Consider the following 17,891-nt stretch of genomic DNA (forward strand, 5'->3'; position numbering starts at 1 on the left):
CGTCTGGCTCCCTCCTCCACCCCACAGTTCTGGCTGGAAGCTGTCGCCCATTCTGGCCCTCTTCCCTTCTTCCCTCGTGGCTCCATCACACTGGGTCTGGAAGGCTTAATAAGGAGGCACATCAGAGACATTATTTCTGCGGTGACAACCCTCCCAGCCAGATAGAAACTCCTCCCTTAGGGGGACCCCCAGCCTCTGCTACCCCATCTCAGCTCTCCCTCCGGAAACCCCGGGGTAAAGCACTCTAGGGGGGATGACAGGGACCCGGGCCGCAGCGCGGCTCCAGAGGCCCTTTTATGTCCGGGTTCCCAGGCGCTAACGACGTGTCCAGACAGCTACCCCCAGCGCCCGGGGCGGCCCCACTCCTCTCTGCTCCGGGGACGCGCCGTATCCTCCACCCTATCCCCTCGGCCCTCCAGCCGCCGTTGGGGTAGTCCACCCCAACCCCCCAGCCCAGGGGCGTGAAGTGAAAGAGCGAGGAAGGGGAGAACTGATGGGCACGCGCAGCTCCTCCCCGCCCAGTCAAACGCGTCCGTCCTGTCCAGCCCCAGAGACTAAGAGACCCCTAAGCGACCCGGCTCCCTGACCCCCGCACCACTTTCCCTCCCTCTCCATAAATAACCACCTTCTCTTACTCAAGCCACCCCCCCCCCAAGGGCATCAGGCCAGAGGGCTCTCTGCTGATGGCCCCAGGGGAGACCAACGGGGAGGCGGGACGGGGAGGCGGGACGAGGAGCTCAGCTGCAGGGAGCCGCGCTGCCCTCGGCCTCGCGCTTGCCTTTGCCCCCGGGGGGCTCCGCTCCGCCGGCCTTGCCCTCTCCCGCCGCCGCCCCGGCAGCCTCCTCTTTGGCGCCCTCGTGGGTTTTCATGTGTTTGGCCAGGTGGTCGCTGCGCATGAAGACTCGGCTGCAGACTGCGCAGGGGAACTTCTTGGTGCCGGTGTGGGTCTGGAGGCGGCGCTGCAGCTCGTCGGAGCGCGTGAAGCGCTTGCCGCAGAAGAGCCAGTTGCACACGAAGGGGCGGTCGCCGCTGTGCCAGCGCAAGTGTGCCTTCAGGTGCGATGTCTTGGCGTAGGCTTTCCCACAGCCCGGGATGTGGCAATTGTGCAAATGCTTCTTCTTGCCCCCATCGGGCCCGCACGGAGCCCCCAGTCGCTCCGCCTCCAGGCAGTTGGGGCAGCGGCACACGGTCTGGCCTGAGCTGCGGGGCGCTGACCGCCGGGAGCCTTTGGGCCGGGCCGCCCCATCCAGACTGGTATCCAGCCCCTGGGATTCCGGGGCGGCTGCTTCCAAGGCCTTCGCCCCGTCGGGAGGCCCGAGGAGGTGCTGCCCTCCGGCGGCTGGGAGGAGGTGGTGCGGGTGCGGGTGTGGGTGGGGCGGCTGGGCACAAAGCTGGTGGTCTCCGACGTAGCCCCCCAAGCCAGCCTGAAGCGCCCCGGGGTGGCCAGGTGAGGTCAGCGCGCCCTGAGTGTGGGGGAGGTCCATCCAGCTGGTACCCGGATGAAGGTCCCACCACGAGCCCTCCTCGGTGCCTGGGCGTGTCGGCCGGAACCACGATTCGTAATGGTGTGACACGTCCGGCTGCAGGAGCTTGGAAGAGGGTCCCGGGGCCAAGGGACTGTCGCTTTCCAGGTCCTCGCAGGTTACCCGAGAGGAGTAACAGTGGGCATGGCACTCAGTGAATGTTTTTGAATGAATTCATTAATTTTTAAACTGTGATTGATTGATTGATTGATTGATTTCCACAATGTATTTTCCTGTGTTGCCTACATAACTATAGTGAAACTCTGATTCTTATAAGGAACTCTTGGTGTTATGGGATGTTTAGGAAAGGCGGTGAGTTTAAGACGCTGTACTGACGCTACTAAAACCTCCTGGTGAAGGGACCTCATGAGCCTGCTCTCCGGTGTGCTGGCAAAAGAAAAACTGACCCTCGGTGCTCTCTCCCCAAGGTAGGCATCAGCAAACTAACAAGGGAAAGGAAGGAGGCCGCTAAAGATAGGCATCTGCAGGAATTGCTAATCCAGCTCCAGACACAGCCTCAACACCTTCATTAACCCAAAATGAACTGTGTGAAACTGGATTTCTGAACCACAAGACAGGTAAGGGAGTCTTTTCCAAAGCCAGGTGTAGAAGAGCTCTTTACCTTGAGTCTAAAATCGCCTTCGGGCCATTGAACGTACCCACTCTCATTTGCTTGTGTCGTGAGAAATCACAGAATTTTTGAGCTGAAGGGGTGTAAAACCCACACTTCTTACTGAAGAGTAGTCAGCAAAGAAAGTATATTGAATTAGGCTACAGCAATGTATTTTCTTTATATTTCTCACACTACAGCTGAACACAAACAACGTCTTTTTCCATACCTCAGAGCTTCCTATTGGCCACAGATAATTCACTTCAGAGATATATGCTTTTTGAAAAATAATGTTCTGGGTGGCTGGGGAGAGCCCTGTGGTGGGTGTTCAGGAATTCTTTCTGCTTTACCATTTAAAAGAGCTAATAATGGTTGGGGAAGCACCCACACCTTTTGCTCCCTGAAGAATTCGGTGCTAAACTTAGTTCTTTGCAGCTCTGTGTTGCATACATTTTAAGCAGTTAGGAACTTTGCACATGAGCAGGAATCAAAGTGAAATTCAAAAGTGGAACTTCATGGACCATTCGCATATTGGAGAGGCATCAGTGGGATTCCATGACAATGCTAATTTGAGTGTTTTTGCTTGGTGCCTTTTATTGCCCGTGCCAAAGATCAGTACTATGGAAAGCAGAGCGATTCATATATTTGAGTTAAACAAGTCTCTTGGCCTCTTTGTACCTTAGTTTCCTCATTTGAAAAAAAAAAATAAATGGCTCTCAAGACATACTTTCCAGAATTCATCCTGGGCTTACACCCAGCTAACCAAGAACTGCATGGTGTTTTTACACACAGTTTTTTACATGTATTCATCTTCTATTCCACTTACAACTTGTGTAAAAACTGCATTCCATGCCAGGCCTGAAACGTTCCAAAGCTCAGTTCTGTGAGTAAATTGCAACCAAGATTTCTACAACAAAAGACACAAGCAAAAGAAGAATAAAAATATATATTCTTTCAGAACATTTATCCTTTGGCAATAATTCTAATTTATATATGATGAAACATAACAACACTACTCCCTCCATACGCTAAAGAAATCTCACTGTGGAAGATATTATGATTTATACTTTCATGATTATATATGTGGTGCATTAGATACAAAATAGTAAATGCTCATTAAATACTTGTGTTAAGTGATCTTTATTTCTCCAGAAAGGCAGCACTATCGACATTTTGGGCTGGATAATTCTTTGCTGTGGGAGGCTCTCCTGTACACTGTTGGACGTTTAGTAGCATCTCTGGCCTCTGTCCACTAGATGCCAGCAGCATATACAGTTCTGACAAGCAAAAATGTCTCCAGACGCTACCAAATGTCACCTGCGTGCAAAATCACCCTGGTTGAGAGCCACTGCTCTATAATGATTCACTCTGATCTGTGTAATACTTCTCACACTAATCTTTGCTAGAGACAAAAAGGATTTGCTACAAAATTTTAGTAGTAATCTTAATCATATTTCCAAATGAGTAACAAATTAATTTTATAAAAAATTAAGCTTTACAAAAATTCCAAATATAATGAAGTTATATTTGTAACTTAGATAAACTGCAAAAAAGGTAGTGGTTCAAATGTACGTCTTTCGATAGACTGTATTTTACTGCAGCATAAATCTCTAGGAAAAGGAAAAGGAGAATATTGCCTCAATTAGCTATTAGATATCTAATTAGTAGGAATAACTAGTAGAGGTTAGAATGATAATAACAAATAAGAAGCTTTGGTCTAAACTCCAAACCTTAGGAATTATTATTTGAACCTTCCAGAGCCCCTAGCCCTGCCTTCACCTCTCTTAAGAGTCTCACCTTCAGGATCTTCATAAATTAAATATACAACTATAGATCTTGATAGATTTTGGAGGTAATCTTTCCTGAGAGCAGAAGCATTGATTAGATGCCACCTTTTGTGGTCTCATCAAATTCTAGATTATGAGCTCAAAGTTTTTATCTCTATATATCATTATAATTTCTAATATTAAAAGGAATATTCTTATATTTACACACTTCCCAGTAGAGTTCTGTTTTTCTAGGCCAATTCACTACCAGAAGAAATAAAAGATACCCTTTCACACAACTTGAAAGGAAGTTACTCCTCTCATTAATATGTAGCTTTAATTCAGTATTACACTTTCTATCATATTGACTTTTATTCGAAAATACCTACTCTTGACTATAGCTGACTATCTTATTTCCATTGATTCCAGCTTAGTCTCTCATTTCACCTGGATGGGTATAACTGTCTTCTGACTGGTGTTTCCATCTCTACCCTCTCCCTTTCTAAGCCATCCTCCACGCGATCACCAGATTAACTCTCCGGAAGTGGTCTTCAAATACCAGCATCACTTGTGAACTTCTTGAAGATACGAATAGTCAGCCCTACTCTGGACCTCTGGAATCAGTAACTATGGGAGTGGAGCTTGTGTTTTCACAAGCCCTCCAAGTGGTTGGTTCTGTTGCAGGCTAATGCTTGTGCTAAAGCACTGCTGTGGTAACATGGTAGCTTGGCATGGTATCCCTGGCTTGGCCTCCAAAGCCCTAGATGATGTGGCTCTAAGCTCCTACTCTTCCCACTTGTACTCTACAGGTACTCAGAGTATTTTTCCTGTGCTTTGCCTTTCTCCCACTTTCCTGTTGCAAGCTTATTCTTCCCAAGATGTCCGTCATTGATACCCAATGGCCCTTCGAGGTCCCGTTTAAACAGCATTGCTCTAGTAACATCTTCCCTGATCCAATTTGAAGTCTTTTTTCCCTCTTTTGTGCTCCAATACCAACTTATAGCTCTCATTGCCCATACTCATTTCTTTCTTTAAATATAGCTGTTTTTGCAACCCATTTCCTCTGAGCAGAAACTCCTTCAAAGTATGGACTAGATCCTGCTTATGTGCATCGTCTATCATGTTTAAAGCCAACGCGTGGACATAAAGCAAACTCAAATATTTATAAAATCAACAAATAGCTGGGGAGTGGATAGAAGGAGGAAACGACTGTTTTAAAAGAAATGTAGTTTTATTACTTCATGGTGCCTCCACAGCACTTTGTCGTTATGGTTTGAGCTTATATGTTTACTTTCCCTGTGAGATCATGAGTTGCTAAAAGGAGTCCTGTCTTACCCGTCTTTGTGTTTACAACACTAGGCATAGTGCTGATCAGCATATTCTTTTTTCGCTTTTTTATTGATTGGCAGTTTTTTTTTTAAAGAATGAGAATACTTATTCTTTTTTAAAGAATGAGAATACTTATCCAAATACCAAATACTATTTGGCGCCTGAGATTCTTTTCAAACCTCCACTGCTCAGATGCTGAGCAGTCAGACTCACAAGGATTAATGGGAGGTGAAGGCTGCTTCTGGTGTGATGTACAGGGTGGGGGTCGGGAGGTTGCCATTGGACGTCATTCCGGAAGCAAACATCAAGACTGTGTGGTGATAAACATGAGTCCCCGAGGTGGCTGGCCTGAAAGCCGGTTCACATCCTGAACTTCCCCAGCTGCCCGCTTGGGGGCAGGACCGGGCAGAACAGCACAGCCCCAGGCTGCAGTCCCCAGGCTGCAGGTTCCTCGGTCACTTTCCCATTCCTGACTTCACTCACCCACCCTAGAGGGATTCTATTCCCACTTCCCAGGAGAGGAGAGGGTGGCTCAGAGACGTTGCCCAGGGGTCAGGCCAGATGTTTTGATTTCCCGAACTCCCTCTCAGCCCCTCCAGGACTGTCCTGCCAGGGGTGCCAGAACTGAGGGGTCAGAGGTGGCCTCGGGCTCCATTGCGGGGGTGGGGGGTGGGGGTGGGGGGTGGGGGGTGGGGAGTGGCGGCAGCCAGGCAGCATTGCCGGTCAGAGCGAGCGAGTGAGAGGCATGAGAGCCGCACCAAAGGCCCCCGATAAGAATGCAGGTCAGCGGGAGGAGCTGCAAGGGGAGGAGGGGCAGTCCCAGCCCTGCCCAGACAGGCCCAGCCGCCCCCACAGCTGCCCTCCTCGCCCTGGGGGCAGCAATGGGGGAGAGCAGGAGAGGACTCGCCAGGCTCCTGGGGTCTAAGTCCCCCAGAACCAGGAAGACAAAAGAGGAGCCCCAGGGAGCGGGGTGGGCCTGAGGTCACCGTAACACGCCTGGCCCTCCGCCACCCAGGCAGACAGAAACAAACGTATGGCCCCCTCAACTGGTCTGCTTTCCTCTGTAACCCCTAAATCATTCTGATGCCCCCATTTAAGAAACTTTGTGACCCCAGACTCTCCCAAACAAGTGGTGGAATGGGCCAGCCTGGGTACCAGATTTGGCTCTGAGAAATTGGGTTAGGGTTAGAGTGGGGGGAAATAGGAATCCCACTGGGGTAGATGACAATTTTGGCCAAGATGTAGGATGGAAAGGTGAAAGAACGTAATAACCTACTCTGCCCCCTTGGAGCCAAAAACTGATCCTCTGTCAACTTTCCTAGGTTTGGGGCCCTGGAGCCATGAGGCTTTTACTCATCTGACGTGTGTTAGGCACCAACTGTGCACCAGGCGTTTGAGCAGCCTGGGAAAGTGTGCATTTGTGCATATCCGGGGGTGCCCGATGGGTCCAGTGAGGAACTTCTGTGCACACCGTGGTTGTGTAACTGCGGCAGGTCTCTAGCTGGGAGTTGCACTAGGAACCTTTCCCTCATGCTTTTCAGCTGGGCGGGAGCCCATCGGATATCTCGGCTGCCTTTCATCACCTTGTCCCTGATAGGGATCATCCTGGGTGGAGAAATCGCTGTCAGTCACCCCCACCTCTCTCAGAGCCAGAAGGCCTGATTGACAGGCACACACCCACGAGGGTGGGGTGAGGGGGCCAAGGGGCTGGCCATCTCTGGGAAGGCAGGGAACCGGCATTCTTGGCAGGGGAGGCGAAAGAGGGGGCTTCCATGTGGAAGAAGAAGGAAATATCTAGAACCTTTTCATCTCCACAGGAGAAGACCAGGGAGGGACAGTCAGCCCAGCTATCAACCCCGAGGGAGCGCCACCCTCCTTCTGCATCAACAACCTCCGGGCAGGATCAGACCCTTCAACAATCAGCTCAGCTCTGCCCCCAAACAAAGGGAGGTGAGGCTGCCCAGGGCTGCAGGATCAAAGAGAAGTGTCCACCCCACCCTGCAGCCAGCCTGGTCCTTGCTGCTGAGAGACCATGAGTCAAAAAGGAAACCGGAGCTGGAAGACAAATGAAGCAGTGGTGTGGTTGATGACTTTATTATGGCATAAAAAACACAGGCTGCTTCTTCCTCCTCCTCCCCCCCCCCCAAAATGGGTTCACAGCACTTAAAGAAAAAAAAATCCTACATTTCTCCTCTAGGGGGCTGCCTAGAAGGGGGCAGACAGCCAAGCAACCTAGATCTATAAAAGAGGGGAGCAAAAGAAAACCTATCCAAAGCCCTCACCAGCACACCTGAGAGCTCGGGGCCTCCATGGGAATATCCGTGCTGTCCTCTCCCCAACGCACATTTGGGAGTTCCCCTGAGGATGGTCACTGGGAAAGGCTGTCCTAGTGGCAAAGGGAGAGGTGGCTGGTTTCCTCAGCTGGAGGAAAACGGCATCTCACACCCACAGCGCCCTCCCTCTCTCCCCCTCATCCACCTGGCCAGGCAGCCTGCAGGCACTGCCAACTCTCTTCTGCCCCCAGCCCTCTCAGCAAGGAAAGGGACCTCTGGTCGGATTAGCAGGAGGTAGGGGAAGAGGGAGCATAAAGAAAGGACATTACTTCTTAACCTACCCCAGGCCCATGCGTCCTTCAGGGAGAGTCACCCCATCCCTCTTAAGAAGGGCTCTCTTCTACACAAACATATTCCCACCCAGATCCCAGCCCCACTTCCCAATAGCACCCAGTCCTTGGACTGATATCCCCAAGGAAGGAAGAGATGCTGTGGGCCTAGGCTGCAGGACCTCGGCTGGGGTGAACAAGATGGGGTCTCCCTGGCTGGAGACCCCAGGCTCAGTAGAGAAACACACACACACACAGAAACACACACATGCATGGGTACACACAACATGAACACACATGTCCTAATATTAAATAAAATACCCTTTGCTTATAACTTAAAAAATCAATACACAACTAATCCTTGCACAGGGCTCTGGGTGGAGAAAGAAAGGCAGGGAAACGGGAGGTCGGGGGGGAATCTTAAGGCCTCTACCTGGAGCCTGGGAAAGCCCACTAGCTCCAGGCTCCTGCGGCCTGTCAGACCCTGCCCCCATCAGCTTTTTTCCTTTTGCCTGGCTCAGCCTCTTCTGGCTTCACCCCTCCCCACGTTCCCCACTCCAGGATCACCATCAGGACGTATTTCTGGCATCTAAAGAAGGGAACAGGGACAGCTTCCTGGACATCACCTCAGAAGGCAGGCCCCTTCCAGTGACAGGACAACTTCCTCATATGGAAGGGGAGCCCCACAAGAGATGAGATGGGGAGGAGCCTCCTAACACACTCTACAGGAGGGGCAAGGCTTGTAGGCAGCACGAAAGGGGAGGGTCGAGCTAAAGAAAGAGTGGGGCTTAGCTTCTCTGCAAGCAGATGGCCAGGCAGGGACAGAGTCCTCCACTCTGAGCAGGAACCGCTGGAGGTCCCTCTGCTGGGACACCCCCACCTACCCTCACCCAACCGAGGTCACCCTCTTCCTTCCATCCCTCAGGGGAGGGCAAATGCCAGGCACCAAGGGTGAGGAACTACATCAGTTCTGGAGCAAGGGCTCTTGGCTGCCTTGAAGGCCTGCCTGGGGTGACAGATGAGAGTGGACTACTGAACTTTACTTTTATAAAGACCAAGAGTTAAGGACTGAATCAGAGCTAGAGAGGGAAGGGCTTACTTCCACTCCCTGACCAAATCCCTTTCTCTCATTTTAGAGGAAGACTTCCTTGCTCAACCTCCACGTCTGGCTCCCTCCTCCACCCCACAGTTCTGGCTGGAAGCTGTCGCCCATTCTGGCCCTCTTCCCTTCTTCCCTCGTGGCTCCATCACACTGGGTCTGGAAGGCTTAATAAGGAGGCACATCAGAGACATTATTTCTGCGGTGACAACCCTCCCAGCCAGATAGAAACTCCTCCCTTAGGGGGACCCCCAGCCTCTGCTACCCCATCTCAGCTCTCCCTCCGGAAACCCCGGGGTAAAGCACTCTAGGGGGGATGACAGGGACCCGGGCCGCAGCGCGGCTCCAGAGGCCCTTTTATGTCCGGGTTCCCAGGCGCTAACGACGTGTCCAGACAGCTACCCCCAGCGCCCGGGGCGGCCCCACTCCTCTCTGCTCCGGGGACGCGCCGTATCCTCCACCCTATCCCCTCGGCCCTCCAGCCGCCGTTGGGGTAGTCCACCCCAACCCCCCAGCCCAGGGGCGTGAAGTGAAAGAGCGAGGAAGGGGAGAACTGATGGGCACGCGCAGCTCCTCCCCGCCCAGTCAAACGCGTCCGTCCTGTCCAGCCCCAGAGACTAAGAGACCCCTAAGCGACCCGGCTCCCTGACCCCCGCACCACTTTCCCTCCCTCTCCATAAATAACCACCTTCTCTTACTCAAGCCACCCCCCCCCCAAGGGCATCAGGCCAGAGGGCTCTCTGCTGATGGCCCCAGGGGAGACCAACGGGGAGGCGGGACGGGGAGGCGGGACGAGGAGCTCAGCTGCAGGGAGCCGCGCTGCCCTCGGCCTCGCGCTTGCCTTTGCCCCCGGGGGGCTCCGCTCCGCCGGCCTTGCCCTCTCCCGCCGCCGCCCCGGCAGCCTCCTCTTTGGCGCCCTCGTGGGTTTTCATGTGTTTGGCCAGGTGGTCGCTGCGCATGAAGACTCGGCTGCAGACTGCGCAGGGGAACTTCTTGGTGCCGGTGTGGGTCTGGAGGCGGCGCTGCAGCTCGTCGGAGCGCGTGAAGCGCTTGCCGCAGAAGAGCCAGTTGCACACGAAGGGGCGGTCGCCGCTGTGCCAGCGCAAGTGTGCCTTCAGGTGCGATGTCTTGGCGTAGGCTTTCCCACAGCCCGGGATGTGGCAATTGTGCAAATGCTTCTTCTTGCCCCCATCGGGCCCGCACGGAGCCCCCAGTCGCTCCGCCTCCAGGCAGTTGGGGCAGCGGCACACGGTCTGGCCTGAGCTGCGGGGCGCTGACCGCCGGGAGCCTTTGGGCCGGGCCGCCCCATCCAGACTGGTATCCAGCCCCTGGGATTCCGGGGCGGCTGCTTCCAAGGCCTTCGCCCCGTCGGGAGGCCCGAGGAGGTGCTGCCCTCCGGCGGCTGGGAGGAGGTGGTGCGGGTGCGGGTGTGGGTGGGGCGGCTGGGCACAAAGCTGGTGGTCTCCGACGTAGCCCCCCAAGCCAGCCTGAAGCGCCCCGGGGTGGCCAGGTGAGGTCAGCGCGCCCTGAGTGTGGGGGAGGTCCATCCAGCTGGTACCCGGATGAAGGTCCCACCACGAGCCCTCCTCGGTGCCTGGGCGTGTCGGCCGGAACCACGATTCGTAATGGTGTGACACGTCCGGCTGCAGGAGCTTGGAAGAGGGTCCCGGGGCCAAGGGACTGTCGCTTTCCAGGTCCTCGCAGGTTACCCGAGAGGAGTAACAGTGGGCATGGCACTCAGTGAATGTTTTTGAATGAATTCATTAATTTTTAAACTGTGATTGATTGATTGATTGATTGATTTCCACAATGTATTTTCCTGTGTTGCCTACATAACTATAGTGAAACTCTGATTCTTATAAGGAACTCTTGGTGTTATGGGATGTTTAGGAAAGGCGGTGAGTTTAAGACGCTGTACTGACGCTACTAAAACCTCCTGGTGAAGGGACCTCATGAGCCTGCTCTCCGGTGTGCTGGCAAAAGAAAAACTGACCCTCGGTGCTCTCTCCCCAAGGTAGGCATCAGCAAACTAACAAGGGAAAGGAAGGAGGCCGCTAAAGATAGGCATCTGCAGGAATTGCTAATCCAGCTCCAGACACAGCCTCAACACCTTCATTAACCCAAAATGAACTGTGTGAAACTGGATTTCTGAACCACAAGACAGGTAAGGGAGTCTTTTCCAAAGCCAGGTGTAGAAGAGCTCTTTACCTTGAGTCTAAAATCGCCTTCGGGCCATTGAACGTACCCACTCTCATTTGCTTGTGTCGTGAGAAATCACAGAATTTTTGAGCTGAAGGGGTGTAAAACCCACACTTCTTACTGAAGAGTAGTCAGCAAAGAAAGTATATTGAATTAGGCTACAGCAATGTATTTTCTTTATATTTCTCACACTACAGCTGAACACAAACAACGTCTTTTTCCATACCTCAGAGCTTCCTATTGGCCACAGATAATTCACTTCAGAGATATATGCTTTTTGAAAAATAATGTTCTGGGTGGCTGGGGAGAGCCCTGTGGTGGGTGTTCAGGAATTCTTTCTGCTTTACCATTTAAAAGAGCTAATAATGGTTGGGGAAGCACCCACACCTTTTGCTCCCTGAAGAATTCGGTGCTAAACTTAGTTCTTTGCAGCTCTGTGTTGCATACATTTTAAGCAGTTAGGAACTTTGCACATGAGCAGGAATCAAAGTGAAATTCAAAAGTGGAACTTCATGGACCATTCGCATATTGGAGAGGCATCAGTGGGATTCCATGACAATGCTAATTTGAGTGTTTTTGCTTGGTGCCTTTTATTGCCCGTGCCAAAGATCAGTACTATGGAAAGCAGAGCGATTCATATATTTGAGTTAAACAAGTCTCTTGGCCTCTTTGTACCTTAGTTTCCTCATTTGAAAAAAAACAATAAATGGCTCTCAAGACATACTTTCCAGAATTCATCCTGGGCTTACACCCAGCTAACCAAGAACTGCATGGTGTTTTTACACACAGTTTTTTACATGTATTCATCTTCTATTCCACTTACAACTTGTGTAAAAACTGCATTCCATGCCAGGCCTGAAACGTTCCAAAGCTCAGTTCTGTGAGTAAATTGCAACCAAGATTTCTACAACAAAAGACACAAGCAAAAGAAGAATAAAAATATATATTCTTTCAGAACATTTATCCTTTGGCAATAATTCTAATTTATATATGATGAAACATAACAACACTACTCCCTCCATACGCTAAAGAAATCTCACTGTGGAAGATATTATGATTTATACTTTCATGATTATATATGTGGTGCATTAGATACAAAATAGTAAATGCTCATTAAATACTTGTGTTAAGTGATCTTTATTTCTCCAGAAAGGCAGCACTATCGACATTTTGGGCTGGATAATTCTTTGCTGTGGGAGGCTCTCCTGTACACTGTTGGACGTTTAGTAGCATCTCTGGCCTCTGTCCACTAGATGCCAGCAGCATATACAGTTCTGACAAGCAAAAATGTCTCCAGACGCTACCAAATGTCACCTGCGTGCAAAATCACCCTGGTTGAGAGCCACTGCTCTATAATGATTCACTCTGATCTGTGTAATACTTCTCACACTAATCTTTGCTAGAGACAAAAAGGATTTGCTACAAAATTTTAGTAGTAATCTTAATCATATTTCCAAATGAGTAACAAATTAATTTTATTAAAAATTAAGCTTTACAAAAATTCCAAATATAATGAAGTTATATTTGTAACTTAGATAAACTGCAAAAAAGGTAGTGGTTCAAATGTACGTCTTTCGATAGACTGTATTTTACTGCAGCATAAATCTCTAGGAAAAGGAAAAGGAGAATATTGCCTCAATTAGCTATTAGATATCTAATTAGTAGGAATAACTAGTAGAGGTTAGAATGATAATAACAAATAAGAAGCTTTGGTCTAAACTCCAAACCTTAGGAATTATTATTTGAACCTTCCAGAGCCCCTAGCCCTGCCTTCACCTCTCTTAAGAGTCTCACCTTCAGGATCTTCATAAATTAAATATACAACTATAGATCTTGATAGATTTTGGAGGTAATCTTTCCTGAGAGCAGAAGCATTGATTAGATGCCACCTTTTGTGGTCTCATCAAATTCTAGATTATGAGCTCAAAGTTTTTATCTCTATATATCATTATAATTTCTAATATTAAAAGGAATATTCTTATATTTACACACTTCCCAGTAGAGTTCTGTTTTTCTAGGCCAATTCACTACCAGAAGAAATAAAAGATACCCTTTCACACAACTTGAAAGGAAGTTACTCCTCTCATTAATATGTAGCTTTAATTCAGTATTACACTTTCTATCATATTGACTTTTATTCGAAAATACCTACTCTTGACTATAGCTGACTATCTTATTTCCATTGATTCCAGCTTAGTCTCTCATTTCACCTGGATGGGTATAACTGTCTTCTGACTGGTGTTTCCATCTCTACCCTCTCCCTTTCTAAGCCATCCTCCACGCGATCACCAGATTAACTCTCCGGAAGTGGTCTTCAAATACCAGCATCACTTGTGAACTTCTTGAAGATACGAATAGTCAGCCCTACTCTGGACCTCTGGAATCAGTAACTATGGGAGTGGAGCTTGTGTTTTCACAAGCCCTCCAAGTGGTTGGTTCTGTTGCAGGCTAATGCTTGTGCTAAAGCACTGCTGTGGTAACATGGTAGCTTGGCATGGTATCCCTGGCTTGGCCTCCAAAGCCCTAGATGATGTGGCTCTAAGCTCCTACTCTTCCCACTTGTACTCTACAGGTACTCAGAGTATTTTTCCTGTGCTTTGCCTTTCTCCCACTTTCCTGTTGCAAGCTTATTCTTCCCAAGATGTCCGTCATTGATACCCAATGGCCCTTCGAGGTCCCGTTTAAACAGCATTGCTCTAGTAACATCTTCCCTGATCCAATTTGAAGTCTTTTTTCCCTCTTTTGTGCTCCAATACCAACTTATAGCTCTCATTGCCCATACTCATTTCTTTCTTTAAATATAGCTGTTTTTGCAACCCATTTCCTCTGAGCAGAAACTCCTTCAAAGTATGGACTAGATCCTGCTTATGTGCATCGTCTATCATGTTTAAAGCCAACGCGTGGACATAAAGCAAACTCAAATATTTATAAAATCAACAAATAGCTGGGGAGTGGATAGAAGGAGGAAACGACTGTTTTAAAAGAAATGTAGTTTTATTACTTCATGGTGCCTCCACAGCACTTTGTCGTTATGGTTTGAGCTTATATGTTTACTTTCCCTGTGAGATCATGAGTTGCTAAAAGGAGTCCTGTCTTACCCGTCTTTGTGTTTACAACACTAGGCATAGTGCTGATCAGCATATTCTTTTTTCGCTTTTTTATTGATTGGCAGTTTTTTTTTTAAAGAATGAGAATACTTATTCTTTTTTAAAGAATGAGAATACTTATCCAAATACCAAATACTATTTGGCGCCTGAGATTCTTTTCAAACCTCCACTGCTCAGATGCTGAGCAGTCAGACTCACAAGGATTAATGGGAGGTGAAGGCTGCTTCTGGTGTGATGTACGGGGTGGGGGTCGGGAGGTTGCCATTGGACGTCATTCCGGAAGCAAACATCAAGACTGTGTGGTGATAAACATGAGTCCCCGAGGTGGCTGGCCTGAAAGCCGGTTCACATCCTGAACTTCCCCAGCTGCCCGCTTGGGGGCAGGACCGGGCAGAACAGCACAGCCCCAGGCTGCAGTCCCCAGGCTGCAGGTTCCTCGGTCACTTTCCCATTCCTGACTTCACTCACCCACCCTAGAGGGATTCTATTCCCACTTCCCAGGAGAGGAGAGGGTGGCTCAGAGACGTTGCCCAGGGGTCAGCCCAGATGTTTTGATTTCCCGAACTCCCTCTCAGCCCCTCCAGGACTGTCCTGCCAGGGGTGCCAGAACTGAGGGGTCAGAGGTGGCCTCGGGCTCCATTGCGGGGGGGGGGGGGGGTGGGGGTGGGGGGTGGGGGGTGGGGAGTGGCGGCAGCCAGGCAGCATTGCCGGTCAGAGCGAGCGAGTGAGAGGCATGAGAGCCGCACCAAAGGCCCCCGATAAGAATGCAGGTCAGCGGGAGGAGCTGCAAGGGGAGGAGGGGCAGTCCCAGCCCTGCCCAGACAGGCCCAGCCGCCCCCACAGCTGCCCTCCTCGCCCTGGGGGCAGCAATGGGGGAGAGCAGGAGAGGACTCGCCAGGCTCCTGGGGTCTAAGTCCCCCAGAACCAGGAAGACAAAAGAGGAGCCCCAGGGAGCGGGGTGGGCCTGAGGTCACCGTAACACGCCTGGCCCTCCGCCACCCAGGCAGACAGAAACAAACGTATGGCCCCCTCAACTGGTCTGCTTTCCTCTGTAACCCCTAAATCATTCTGATGCCCCCATTTAAGAAACTTTGTGACCCCAGACTCTCCCAAACAAGTGGTGGAATGGGCCAGCCTGGGTACCAGATTTGGCTCTGAGAAATTGGGTTAGGGTTAGAGTGGGGGGAAATAGGAATCCCACTGGGGTAGATGACAATTTTGGCCAAGATGTAGGATGGAAAGGTGAAAGAACGTAATAACCTACTCTGCCCCCTTGGAGCCAAAAACTGATCCTCTGTCAACTTTCCTAGGTTTGGGGCCCTGGAGCCATGAGGCTTTTACTCATCTGACGTGTGTTAGGCACCAACTGTGCACCAGGCGTTTGAGCAGCCTGGGAAAGTGTGCATTTGTGCATATCCGGGGGTGCCCGATGGGTCCAGTGAGGAACTTCTGTGCACACCGTGGTTGTGTAACTGCGGCAGGTCTCTAGCTGGGAGTTGCACTAGGAACCTTTCCCTCATGCTTTTCAGCTGGGCGGGAGCCCATCGGATATCTCGGCTGCCTTTCATCACCTTGTCCCTGATAGGGATCATCCTGGGTGGAGAAATCGCTGTCAGTCACCCCCACCTCTCTCAGAGCCAGAAGGCCTGATTGACAGGCACACACCCACGAGGGTGGGGTGAGGGGGCCAAGGGGCTGGCCATCTCTGGGAAGGCAGGGAACCGGCATTCTTGGCAGGGGAGGCGAAAGAGGGGGCTTCCATGTGGAAGAAGAAGGAAATATCTAGAACCTTTTCATCTCCACAGGAGAAGACCAGGGAGGGACAGTCAGCCCAGCTATCAACCCCGAGGGAGCGCCACCCTCCTTCTGCATCAACAACCTCCGGGCAGGATCAGACCCTTCAACAATCAGCTCAGCTCTGCCCCCAAACAAAGGGAGGTGAGGCTGCCCAGGGCTGCAGGATCAAAGAGAAGTGTCCACCCCACCCTGCAGCCAGCCTGGTCCTTGCTGCTGAGAGACCATGAGTCAAAAAGGAAACCGGAGCTGGAAGACAAATGAAGCAGTGGTGTGGTTGATGACTTTATTATGGCATAAAAAACACAGGCTGCTTCTTCCTCCTCCTCCCCCCCCCCCAAAATGGGTTCACAGCACTTAAAGAAAAAAAAATCCTACATTTCTCCTCTAGGGGGCTGCCTAGAAGGGGGCAGACAGCCAAGCAACCTAGATCTATAAAAGAGGGGAGCAAAAGAAAACCTATCCAAAGCCCTCACCAGCACACCTGAGAGCTCGGGGCCTCCATGGGAATATCCGTGCTGTCCTCTCCCCAACGCACATTTGGGAGTTCCCCTGAGGATGGTCACTGGGAAAGGCTGTCCTAGTGGCAAAGGGAGAGGTGGCTGGTTTCCTCAGCTGGAGGAAAACGGCATCTCACACCCACAGCGCCCTCCCTCTCTCCCCCTCATCCACCTGGCCAGGCAGCCTGCAGGCACTGCCAACTCTCTTCTGCCCCCAGCCCTCTCAGCAAGGAAAGGGACCTCTGGTCGGATTAGCAGGAGGTAGGGGAAGAGGGAGCATAAAGAAAGGACATTACTTCTTAACCTACCCCAGGCCCATGCGTCCTTCAGGGAGAGTCACCCCATCCCTCTTAAGAAGGGCTCTCTTCTACACAAACATATTCCCACCCAGATCCCAGCCCCACTTCCCAATAGCACCCAGTCCTTGGACTGATATCCCCAAGGAAGGAAGAGATGCTGTGGGCCTAGGCTGCAGGACCTCGGCTGGGGTGAACAAGATGGGGTCTCCCTGGCTGGAGACCCCAGGCTCAGTAGAGAAACACACACACACACAGAAACACACACATGCATGGGTACACACAACATGAACACACATGTCCTAATATTAAATAAAATACCCTTTGCTTATAACTTAAAAAATCAATACACAACTAATCCTTGCACAGGGCTCTGGGTGGAGAAAGAAAGGCAGGGAAACGGGAGGTCGGGGGGGAATCTTAAGGCCTCTACCTGGAGCCTGGGAAAGCCCACTAGCTCCAGGCTCCTGCGGCCTGTCAGACCCTGCCCCCATCAGCTTTTTTCCTTTTGCCTGGCTCAGCCTCTTCTGGCTTCACCCCTCCCCACGTTCCCCACTCCAGGATCACCATCAGGACGTATTTCTGGCATCTAAAGAAGGGAACAGGGACAGCTTCCTGGACATCACCTCAGAAGGCAGGCCCCTTCCAGTGACAGGACAACTTCCTCATATGGAAGGGGAGCCCCACAAGAGATGAGATGGGGAGGAGCCTCCTAACACACTCTACAGGAGGGGCAAGGCTTGTAGGCAGCACGAAAGGGGAGGGTCGAGCTAAAGAAAGAGTGGGGCTTAGCTTCTCTGCAAGCAGATGGCCAGGCAGGGACAGAGTCCTCCACTCTGAGCAGGAACCGCTGGAGGTCCCTCTGCTGGGACACCCCCACCTACCCTCACCCAACCGAGGTCACCCTCTTCCTTCCATCCCTCAGGGGAGGGCAAATGCCAGGCACCAAGGGTGAGGAACTACATCAGTTCTGGAGCAAGGGCTCTTGGCTGCCTTGAAGGCCTGCCTGGGGTGACAGATGAGAGTGGACTACTGAACTTTACTTTTATAAAGACCAAGAGTTAAG

General features: G+C 51.0%; 2 protein-coding genes across 2 annotated transcripts; both read right to left on the minus strand.

Moving 5' to 3' along the window:
• Positions 1-737: 737 nt before the first annotated feature.
• On the minus strand, positions 738-1,484 carry LOC133080801 (transcription factor Sp6-like). Its single transcript, XM_061176902.1, has one exon. The coding sequence runs from the start codon at positions 1,482-1,484 to the stop codon at positions 738-740; it is 747 nt and encodes a 248-aa protein (XP_061032885.1).
• Positions 1,485-9,729: 8,245 nt separating this feature from the next.
• Positions 9,730-10,476, minus strand: LOC133080802 (transcription factor Sp6-like). Its single transcript, XM_061176903.1, has one exon. It carries the CDS (start codon positions 10,474-10,476, stop codon positions 9,730-9,732), a length of 747 nt encoding a protein of 248 aa, XP_061032886.1.
• Between the last annotated feature and the right edge of the window lie 7,415 nt (positions 10,477-17,891).

The sequence above is a fragment of the Eubalaena glacialis genome, chromosome 19, assembly GCF_028564815.1.
Source record: "Eubalaena glacialis isolate mEubGla1 chromosome 19, mEubGla1.1.hap2.+ XY, whole genome shotgun sequence".
Classification (NCBI taxonomy): Eukaryota; Metazoa; Chordata; class Mammalia; order Artiodactyla; family Balaenidae; genus Eubalaena; species Eubalaena glacialis.